The sequence below is a fragment of the Polyodon spathula genome, chromosome 20, assembly GCF_017654505.1.
Source record: "Polyodon spathula isolate WHYD16114869_AA chromosome 20, ASM1765450v1, whole genome shotgun sequence".
In the NCBI taxonomy this organism is placed as follows: Eukaryota; Metazoa; Chordata; class Actinopteri; order Acipenseriformes; family Polyodontidae; genus Polyodon; species Polyodon spathula.
In genome coordinates this window covers 16,434,494-16,446,277 of record NC_054553.1, presented here as the reverse complement: position 1 = coordinate 16,446,277, position 11,784 = coordinate 16,434,494, and the positions used below count along the sequence as shown (strand labels likewise).

At 38.4% G+C, this 11,784-nt stretch overlaps 1 protein-coding gene across 4 annotated transcripts in view; it reads right to left on the bottom strand.

Annotated features, from left to right (window-relative positions):
* Positions 1–745: 745 nt before the first annotated feature.
* The window catches only part of zgc:163098 (uncharacterized protein LOC100037380 homolog), a 50,387-nt gene continuing 39,348 nt past the window's right edge, over positions 746–11,784 (bottom strand). For 3 of the 4 annotated variants that reach the window (XM_041220379.1, XM_041220381.1, XM_041220380.1), the window contains exons 18-24: positions 8,069–8,246; positions 6,034–6,135; positions 4,973–5,039; positions 4,588–4,741; positions 4,157–4,267; positions 1,928–2,193; positions 746–1,472 (exon numbers count right to left, since the gene is read on the bottom strand). In XM_041220379.1, the coding sequence (XP_041076313.1) occupies positions 1,346–1,472; positions 1,928–2,193; positions 4,157–4,267; positions 4,588–4,741; positions 4,973–5,039; positions 6,034–6,135; positions 8,069–8,246 (1,005 nt within the window). In that variant the 3' untranslated portion in view covers positions 746–1,345. The remainder of the gene's footprint in view (positions 1,473–1,927; positions 2,194–4,156; positions 4,268–4,587; positions 4,742–4,972; positions 5,040–6,033; positions 6,136–8,068; positions 8,247–11,784) is intronic. The other variant, XM_041220377.1, reaches the window with a different exon arrangement.

The following is an 11,784-nucleotide window of genomic DNA, read 5'->3' as shown; positions in this document are numbered from 1 at the left end:
TTTTGAGTGCGAGTTAAGCATACTACACCCACGGTTTATGTCCATTTGCTTCAAATCGTCAGAAATTTAGGCATAAACTTTCTCATTTCGGACACACGACTCCACATCTTCCTGAACACTTCTATCTGCTCACAGCGAAACTAGAGCCTGCACTTCCTCAGCGTATCAAGGCTGTACTTTTCTCTCATCACACTCGCCAGTGTACTGACTGACTTGATGTAATGAGGAAACTCCTTAACCCTGCCCCTGGCTCAGCTCGGCTCGCAGCCAGATTCAGATGTCTTGTGCGCTTGTTTTTAAATGAGGGCATTACCAACTAACTGCACCGACGACTCTACTCATTAGTACTTCATTGTACTTTCAAATGAGTGATAGCCAAGCCTTCAAAATAGATTTCCTCTCCTACTAGGACTAGCAAAATGATCTCTGGTGGTGCTAGTCCTAGTAGGAGAGGAAATCGATTTTGATTTGCTAAGGAACAAAATGATTCTCCTTGCTACCAAGTCCCTTCCTGTGATGTACACCAGTCTTACTCCAAAGGTCTAGCTATAAATTGGACTCATGACCTACAGCACATGAAGTGATTAGGTGCCAACAGCAAAAAAAAAACTGGAGCTTAACAATAAAAGCACAAGTGATCATTTTATAAGAACAAACAGATCTTAATTTTAAAAACTTGGTTTGCCCTGCTTTATGATTAAGTTCATTCAGAGTTCATTTTGAGGTACAAAAGGGAGACAGGCTGATAAAGGAACATGTTTATTTGGACAAGCAACAAACAAGAAACAAATGGCAGAACAAAGATGAATCCAAGACAATCCATTTTGTTTCCTTTTTTAAAAGAAAAGAACAAAATAAAACTTTCAAATTTTTTGATGTCAGGCCACATATTCACCCCCACATATTGGGTCCTTTCATAAAAAAGAAATCTGCCACTTCTGATTGGGTTTGGAAGTGCGATTCCTCCTGGGACGATGGCAACAGCATGTGCAATTCAAGTCTACTTCCTGTTATCAGACTTCATGAAGACACATTTATTCTGAAATGTTACTGAAACATTCTTCTTAAAACAGCCAACAAGGCTGTTTTACAATTGATGCCCGAAACTGAATTACAAAACGTACCAAAAGCTTGACTTGAATCAGTTAAGGTTTGAAAATCAATCACTTTCTTGGAGAACAAGAAATAAATCCTACATGTATAAAATGGCTGGTTTTCCAGTCACTGAAGCATGTGGAAGAGCAGTTCCTGTACCTCACTGCTGGCCAGTGCTTACTCTTCTCAGTGCATGTTCATCACTGCTGGCCAGTGCTTACTCTTCTCAGTGCATGTACATCACTGCTGGTCAGTGCTTACTCTTCTTGGATTTTTTGTGGGAGCGGTGAGGTGATCGAGAGCTTGACCTCCACAACCTTCTGCCAGGAGACGGGGAGCGGGACCGCTTGGACTTCTTAGGTGACCTTGATTTCGTTCTATTAAAAAATAAAAGAGAGAGCGCACCCTATTACAACTCAGCTGTTCAAAGCACATTGCTAATACAAGCACTACTCATACAACTTATGTGCCCTCTTGTGGAATTATTATTAAATTAAGACAGTTAGAACTTATATTAAACACCTAAGTCTAGATCAGCAGCAACAAGCTGTGATGCAATAACAATATTTAGACACATGAAGCTGGGGCTCTGGTATTTTCATATTTATACACATGAAGCTGGAACTCTGGTATTTTCATATTTAGACACATGAAGTTGGGCACTGTGGTATTTCATATTTAGACACATGAAGCTGGGGCTCTGGTATTTTCATATTTATACACGAAGCTGGAGCTCTGGTATTTTCATATTTAGACACATGAAGTTGGGTACTGTGGTATTTCATATTTAGATACATGAAGCTGGGGCTCTGGTATTTTTGGGGTTTCTTACTTTGCAGGTGACGAGTAGCTGCCTCCTCCTCGTCTGTCTGACCGATCCCTCATCTTCTCATCCTCTTTCTCTCGTTCTTTATCTCGGCTTCTCCCCCTGTTCCTTTCTCGCTCGTGATTAGACTCTTTACTCCGCCTCCTGTCCTTCTCCTTGTTTTTGCTCCTTTCTTCCAGGCGGTCTTTGTCTTTCTTCTCTTCTTTCTTGTTTCTGTCTTTTGACTTCTGGGATGTCTTTTCTCTCCTTTCCTGCTCATCTTTTTCACACTCCTAGAAGAAATGACTAAGTCTTAAAAAGAAACCTGTATCCTTAACTTTAAACCAGTGGTTCCTTTTTGTTCGCGGACCACCCAAATTTTTTTTTGATCTCAGCAGACCACACAATAAACAGTATAGTTGACTGAAAAAAAAAGAAGATTGAAAAAGATCACTATAATACTAAGAATAATCATAAACTTACCTTTCTTTGTTTTAATGGCATGGGTTGGCCTGTTTCTGTGAGCAAAGCTATTTTAAGATTGAAGTTTTAAAGAACGGTTGTAGTTTACTTGTCTAACACAAATTTACAGAGAGGAAAAAAAAATGGACTGCTTTATTTTTTAATTGATAATTATAGCAGAAATTTATTTAAGTGAATTAATAATCTGTGAAGTACCAGCACAGTCGGAGCTACAAAACTCCAGCTAATCTTTACTTAGGAAACTGAATGTTTGGATGCTGCACACTAACTGGCTGTTGAGGATTTTTTTTACTATGCAGTTCAATAGTACAGCACCATGCATGGTGAAACTTTTTTGACGAAGCAGTTAAATTAATAAAGTTATCAATAAATAAATAAATAAATTGCTGCGAGATGTCTTTTAAAAATGAGTGACGCTCCTTTCGTCACATTTGATCTTTTCGGAGGCATGACAGTAGACAAGTGTCTAGAATTACAAGAACCAAACCTCCGCTGAAAAAAAAGCAAGGAGACAAAGATTTAAAAAGTCAACAACTTAATGAAATCGAAGAAAACAAGTTCTTGAGCAGCTGGTGTTTTTATTGATTTGATAAAACAAAGAAATGGTAACCGACTTCAAAACAGTTTGGTCTTGATGTAAACTGTCTGTTACAATAATTTTGTGCTTCAGTGTGTAATTCGGCAGGTCAAGAGTACTCCAATTTGTTATGTTAGCCTCCGTATTGCTAGTCTCAATCGCTCTGTAAACAGTACTGATATAAACTGCAATGATAGCCTATTAGTGACCAAGCATTTAAAAATGCCATTAATGTATTTTTGTACTGACTTCTCCATGTCAACTGTAGTAATGTGTGGATAGTGAACTCTGTCTTTGTTTCCTTTTCTGTATCTTTTCATTAGCAGCACGGAGGCTTCATTCATTTTAATTAATTGAAATAAACGGAAACATTGAAAACCTCCAGTTTAATGTTTTCAACAAATAGAAACTTGTTTTGTCCAAAGCGAAATTATGTATAATAAAATTAATAGGTTTTATGGAAAATAAAACCTTTTTTTTTTTTTTTTTATTGTATCCGTTTTATAAAATCTGCATAACACCACTCCGTGGCTTGTGCGTTGTGTTGCATTAACATATGGCTTTGCTGGCTGAAGACACAGCTTTGTGTCGTGCCTCCAGCACAACTACAGCTGCCCTGTCATGTTATACATTACTTTATAAGTTGCTGTGTTGAGTGCACATGAGCGCAAGAAGAAAACATCCTAGTAAAGAATACATTTTAGACACTCCAAAACTATATATGTCGGAGACCTTAAGACCTTTTTCTTTAAGAAAATGCAACATGGTGACAATATCCATCTATAGCTGAGTTTATAAGGTCTCAAATTTTGGGTTTGCAATGGATCTATAAACTATACTGCCGCTTCCTTTCCGTAATTATGTAACCTTTCTACGGACCGCAGTTTGAGACCACTGCTTTAAACAATGTGGAGCAGACAAGCAGATAAATGTTCCTTGATGAAGGCATTAGCCATAACATTTCACTACTTGATTTACTTCTTGCTTAAACCAATGAATAAAGATGGCATATGCTTGTAAACAAGTTATCAGAATGAAAAATGCACTACAACCTTTACTGTAAACATCATTAATCGATAAAGAAAACCACAGAAATAGTGCATCTGTAAGGAAAACTACCTAGATTTATATTTGACAAATGTACACATATTTGCTACAGCCATGAATGGAGCTCGGCACAGTAAGAAACAGCACACCTTCTGTAAGAGTTTATTCCTGTAGTGCTCCACCTGCTGCTGAACCGTCAGTCCTGATTTCCTGGGTCTTTTTCCTGACTCAAGTTCATCCTGGAATTTCACAACTTTCAACTGTAAAAAAATAAACACTCCATTAGTTTAAAGCCAGTTTCCTTTCGTGGTCAGCACTGTTAAATCCCTCATTTAGGGTTTGAATAGATATATTTTCTATTGTTCTTTAAACCACACACAGAACAGTATTGACCACCAACAACCATTTATTTCCCTTTTGTTGCGACTGACATTATTTTGCTTTGCATGCAGCTGTCTTCCTGTTAGTGGTTACAAGCTACTTAAACTGAAACCCATATCTACAAAACATCATCTTATTCATAAACAAGGAGGGGCAAGTTGCTTTCCCGAGATGTTGGATGAGCAGTAGAAGCGCTTGCCTCGAGTTCTCGTAGTTTGGCTCGCTTCCCCTCAGACAAGTCAAATAGGCTCTGCAGGGTTTTGGTGTCAGGCAGCTCATCTTTCTGTGGAGTTGAGGGCTCCGAGTCACTGCTGTCCTCCTCCGACTCCTCCACCTCCTCCTTCACCTCCTCCCTGCACAGCACAAGGGCAGACGCACAGGTAACATGCATGGGCTGTTAGTAATCAGCAGGGTCCAGTATACTCTAGCTATAGACAGAATCATCAGTGATATGCTCTCAGAGTTAGTAATCAGCCGGGTCCCATCCCCTCTATCTATAGACAGAGTCAACAGCAATGTGCCGCCACCCCCCATATCTAACTACCTACCTACCTATAGACATGAAAGCATAAAAAAAGGCTTACATGAGATTTTTCGATTCTTCTTCTGAATCTTGATTATCAAGCAGGTCCCATTTTGATCCTGTACTTGCTGTTTAATAAATATAAAAACACAGACCATCAAATACACAGGAAACTGTATCATTATTGCACCCTCTACACACAACATGCCACTGTATATAGCCATACTGCTCTGATCTGCATCAACCGGAAATGCATGCGTAGTTTCATTAGCTCAAAATATAAGATACAAATGTAGCTCAAACAAACAAAAACAAAAAAAAAACAACAATTCAGTGTCCTTTGCTGAGAAGACAGTTCTGTACCTTATGAGCTGCACTCATGTTAAACTGTCCCTGTAATTCAGGTCAAGTTGCCGAGTGCAAGAGCAGTAAGCTGAAGTTGTACATTCTACCCTTAACCCTTTGCAGCCCATTTATTCAGCGCTTGTCAGGTGCGTCAGGTCCAATTTATTTTCACATGCGCGACTTATTTTACATGCGCTATTTAAAATTTTCCCCCAGCGTAAAACAGGTTTAAATGGCACTGCATCGCAAAACGACATCAGTACTGCATCTCCAGCTAAGCCACCCCTTGTTTGTTGTATTTTTCACATATCTCTTTATAGACGTGCATACTGATAAATCTTCTCCTGATCACTCATTTTATCATTATTTTATTACTATAACATCTCAAAAAAAGCTCTGCAAATGTCTGTGATATTCTCTGAGCGCTGGACACGGAAGCAGCTATCCCCTTTGTTATGTGTCCGTGTTATCTCTGTGTATTCCTCAGATACGCCCCTTTTTTTCGACTTCATTCGGCTCCTATCAGTCTCACTCTGCCACTGAAAGGTTTTCTAAGCTTTTTTTCTGGAGAAACAACAACTAGAGACCTGTGCTTTACGTCTTTTAGATGACGTCTGATGTTGGACAGGGTCCGACATCAGACTGGAAGGGGAAAATTGAAATGTCGGACATGGTCCGATATAGGACCGTAAAAGGTTAAAGAACAGAGTGTGTTCTACAATCAAAGTAATAATTCAGAACCCAGCATTCACAACAAAGAAACAGATTCCACATTACCATGTGCCATGACCTCGGAGTTGTCAATCACCTCCCACTTTGACAGAGCTACCTTGGCAAGTGGAAGCGAGTTTTTCTCTTTAGTGCAAACTGCATCGTGTACTGAAATGCATAAAGAAACAATTGTTTTTTTTTTTACTGCAGGGCATATGAATATACTTCATGAATCACAACGACTATATAAATATCAAATGAATGCAGGATGTTTTTAAAGGTGTTAAGACATGAAAAGAAATCCCAGAGCCTATATGCCACGGCTTTCCAATATTAAAACTCATGAACCAATACCACTAATCCAAACTCAAATATGAGTTACATGTGCTTTCAGCCGTCCGCTTCTTTTCACTCTGAAGGCCTGCCATGCAGCCACCTCAGAGGTGCAGTGTCGGAGGAGCACACAGCTCCAGGCAACTTACAGGTAGTCCCGTAGGCGCCCATCCAGTCTACAGGAGTCGCTGGTGCACGATGAGTCGAGGACACCCTGGCCGACCTAGCCCTCCCCTCCCGGGAAGCGCTCGGCCAATTGTGCGCCGCCCCAAGAACTCCTGTCCACGATCGGCAGTGGAATAGCCTGGACTCAAACCGGCGACCTCCAGGCTACAGGGTGCATCCTTCACGCCACAAAGAGTGCCTTTACTGGATGCACCGCCCAGGAGCCCCCATGAGTTACATATTTTTTATTTAACATTTAAGCTTATCGGATTTTATTTATTGGAGTAAGTAGCGGGGTTCCAAGAAATAGTGTTCTACGTCCCCACGTGTTGCTACAACTGTTTAAATAATGTACCTGTAATTTCTCTTTTAATTGTTAACATCCTGACAACCTTTTACACTTACAACTTTAAAGTCTATTTTCAAAATGGCCACTCTAGTGCACTGGGGTTTGATATCTGTCGTTTAAATCAGTGGTTTTCAACCCCGGTCCTGAGGACTCCGGAGGACTGTGTCTGCTGGTTTTCATTCCAACTGAGCTCTCAATTACTTAACTAGACCCTTAATTGAACTAATAGTTTGCTTAATTAACCCTTTTTAATTGTTATCAGCTCTTAAAGAGTTCTAGATTTCAAGTTAGCTAAACATTTTATTATTAACGTGAATGAAAACCAGCAGACACAGTAGGTTCCATGACAGGGGTTTGAAACCAGTGCTCCAAAATCACTTCAGGACTTTGAAGTTATACGTGTAAAAAGTTGTCTTGTACGTTATTTAAACAGTTGTAGCAACACCTGGGGACGTGTAACACTGTATTTTTCAGAACCCCTCTACTTACTCTAAGTGTTACTCCAATGCAAAGGTTGCTCCATTTTGTTTCACATTTAGACCTGAACTACTCAGTTCTGAAGTAAGGTTTTTATTTGACTGGGAGCACATTTTAAACTGGATCGAAAGTGAAGTTTCTCTGGTAGAGCTATGTTGTTCCTATATGACTGTTACACAAATTCAGGAGTTGTGTAAGTCTACTGTAGTATCTCACCCAAAACTACCAAAATGAAGTTACTTTTGAGTTAATATAATATAAATAAATAGATGTTTTTATATAGCGCCTTTCATAGTGGACCACCATCACAAAGCACTTTACAAGATATGAGACTAGGTGGTGTGAACTATGCATCAGCTGCAGAGTCACTTACAACAATGTATCACACGAAAGATGGAGCACAAGGCGGTTAAGTGACTTGCTCATGGTAACACAATGAGTCAGTGGCTGAGCTGGGATTTGAACTGGGGACCTGCTGGTTACAAGCCCGTTTCTTTAAACGCTGGACCACACAGCCTCCTATAAAAACAGTATGTAATAAATATAGGGCTATTTTCAGAGTTTACTCAAGTCTAAATCCAGTTTTTTGAAAGTTTTTGTTTATTTTACACAACTACACCAAACAAATAAATTTATCTTTCAAGTTCTTTTCAGCACTTTTTAGGTGTTTTGTATCTCATTGTGTAACATTAGGTTAATTAAAGAATGGAGAAAATGCTTTGAAAATAAGGTCCCTTCTATTTCATGTTCAGGCAGTATGTAAAAGATTTAACATACAAGGCATCCCATCGATGTCGTCTATAGCTGAAGCGAGTGGAACTCCGTCAATGTCATCGACGGGGGCTCCGTCCAGGGAGGTTGTGTCCCAGGGCATTCCCCGCAGCGGAGAGCCGTCTACATTCTCCAGAGGAACCCCGTCCACGTCTTCCAGAGGAGCACCATCCAAATCAGGAGTCTGAAACCAGCAGCAGAGTCAGCATGCAACCTGCTTCCCACTGAGGAATCAGCAGCAATCAGCCTGCAGCCTGCTCCATCTTTTACTGTGAGCTTAAAAGGGGTGCTATAAAATTACTAGAATTCCTTTAAGCTGATAGTAAAGGGTGGACAACAAACATATGCAAACTTGAAAAATAACAAGTTGGTAAACCTGTGGTTACTTTTCTTTCTACATAGCTGAAGATGGGCTTCGTCTGAAACATCAAGAAATAAATAATTACATTAAAATGTTTGTACACTACCTCCTTTCAAAACGTGTTTGTGTATCTACATACGCATTTTTCATGACTCTGACTCGAGTCAGGGCTGCAAAAGATCAAAATATTAACAAGTCCTTTTTTTGGTTTTCTATTACACAAGTAATATTATAATTGCTAGGAAACTGTGCACAACAAAAACCCACTCAACAAAATATTATCCAATCACTGGTTAACCCACTGTCTTTGCAGGAATATGGTATTTATAATGCACATTTTTATTGCCTGCATGCAGTACCTTAAACTTTCGTCTATTAAATGTCATTTGCAATATGTCTGTCCAGTTCGGAATGCTGTCTAGATCATTTTGAATGACATTTTGAAACACTGCTGCATCAGTGTTTGCCACTCTGTGTTGTCTGCAAATTTAACAAATCATTAATGTAGATTAGGAATAGCAGAGGACCTAATACCATGGTACACCACTCGCTCCATTTTGAGGTTTAACCACTCCCTAATCCATGTGCACGCATTTCCTTGAATCCCTACTGCATTCAGTTTGAGCAATAACCTTTTATGCAGGACTTTGTCAAAAGCTTTCTGGAAATCTAAATAAACCATATCATATGCTTGATATGCTACGCTCTGATAGTGACAGACACGTTGAAATAGGCATGCAAATACAATAATCTAGCTAAAAAAAAATTAATCGAAATAATTTTTTGTATTTTTATTTTGTATTTGTGCATTTTTCCTAAGGGATATCAGACAACGTCCGTAGGTAAACTGTTCCCCCACTACTACCACCAGTTTAATGAAAATTTTGAGTTTGTTTCAAGGACTGTGACGCAAATGACAGGGACTCAGGACTCGACTGCAAGTCTGAGAGATTACACACACACACATACATTATATATATATATATATATATATATATATATATATATATATATATATATATATATATATATATATATATATATATATATAGTATATAGTTGGGTTAAGTAAAGGATCAAAATCTGAAAGAATGTAAACTAACGGGATGGTAAACCAAGAAATTGAATAATATAATGTGCTTGGGATTAAAACTAAAGATGGGTTAATTGATAAACTGGTAAATGATAACTGTGTGTTAGTTAAAAATAACTAACATTTAAAATAAATGTCTTAGAGACCGTACATGGGGGGGGGGGGGGGGGGGGGGGTTTTTTAGACTCAGTATTGGTTACTGGAGTCAGGACCAACTCCAAGTTAAATCAATTAGCTAATTCACTGTGGTTAAAAGGGTGTAAGTGTGTATTTCAGGGTGGATGATAGTAGGAGTTTGGTTGACAGAGTTGGAGAGTAAGTGGAGTATTGTGAAACTGGAAAACAAACTATTGGAAAAGGTACTTGGATTACGATTTGGACTGAGATTTGGTTTAGGTGACGAGGTAACAGACTTAGCCTGCCTTGTTATTAGTTAAGAAAAGCAACCTTTTAGATAGGGCCCAAGATTGGATTAGGTTTTGTTTTGTTTATTTTCTTTTTGTTGTAAATAATAAACACACGCTATGGCGTTTCCTGGCATTCTGTGTCTAAAGTGTTTATTTGGAGAAGAAAAACGTGTGACCAGAGGGCAATCCGTCACTATATATATATATATATATATATATATATATATATATATATATATATATATATATATATATATATATATATATATATATATATATATATATATTATCCACACACACACAGTGGTCTGCAGAAGTATTCACTCCCCTGCAAAGTTTTCACATCTTGTTGGTACCAGAGCGTACTCCACTATACTTTCAAATTAGAATCTACACAAACTACTCCACATTGATAAAGTTAAAAAATTAATACAGAATATAAATAAGTAAGATTTACAGAGAAAAATTTGATTAATCTCAGTTGCAGAATTATTGAACCCCTTGGCTACTGCAGCCCTAAATCAGCTCAGGTGCAAATGATTTGTTTAAAAGGTCACAAAAATTAGTGAAATGGTTTCAGCCTGTGTGTACTCAGAGTGGTTTAACGTGTAGATAATTTCCCTCAGACCTATAAAGACGGTCAAGCTGCAACTCACATAGTCATCCAACAAAATAACCGTGAAAACCATTGAGCTTTCAAAACAAGTCAGGGATAAAGTGGAAGAGAGTCACAGAGATCAGGTCGCCCTCCCAAACTGAGCAGCCGGGCAAGCAGGTAACTGGTTTGGGATGTAACTCTGATGCCAACAATGACACAACAATAATAAGCCGGTCCCTAAACAAAGCTGGCCTTTATGGACGGGTGGCAAGAAAGAAGAATTGCCTCATCTTAAAGCACGTATGGAGTTTGTGAAAAACATCTAGATGATACTACATACATGTGGAAAAATATTTTTTAGCCAGACGAGACAAAAATGTAACTTTTCGGAAGCAAGCCCAACACTGCACATCACCCAGTCAACGAATAACGAAAGATAGAATAACTAAAATAGAGGTCAGAGAACCACTGGCAAACTCAGACCTGACAACATGGTCTCATTTGAAGTGTTTTTTAAAACCCCAAAAGTAAAGACTAAAGCTAAGGTTTAAATTTTAGAAAAGCAAACTATGAAGGTATGAAACAGAGACTAACAGAAGTAGATTGGAATAAAATAGAGAAAACACCCACAGAAGAAGGATGGTTGTTCTTCAAAAATGTAGCACTAGAGGCGCAAAACAATTACATCCCTAAAGTAGACAAATCTAAATGTAAAACTAAATTGCCAAAATGGTTTAATAGATCAATTAAAAAAAATATTCAGCGAAAAAAGGCACTTTACAGAGCATTAAAAAAGGACCAAAAAGACAGTACACAGAAAGAGTACACGGAACTGCAAACGCAAGTCAAAAAGGAAGTTAGAAAGGCCAAGAGAGAAATAGAAATGAACATTGCTAAGGGAGCTAAAACCAATTCCAAAATGTTTTTACCAATATTACAACAGCAAGCGAACATTCAAAGAGGAGATTAAATGTTTAAGAGATACAAATGGCAAAATCGTAGATGAAGAAAAAAAAATAGCAAATATATTAAATGATTAATTTTCACAAGTTTTTACAAAGGAAGATACTGACAACATGTCCCACATGTCATCCAGTTCCTATCCAGTTTTAAATAACTTTAGCATAACTGAGGCAGAAGTGTTAAAGGGACTAGGAGCTCTTAAAATAAACAAATCCCCTGGGCCGGATGAGATCCTCCCAGTAGTACTCAAAGAAATGAAAGAAGTTATTTACAAACCGCTAACCAAGATCATGCAACAGT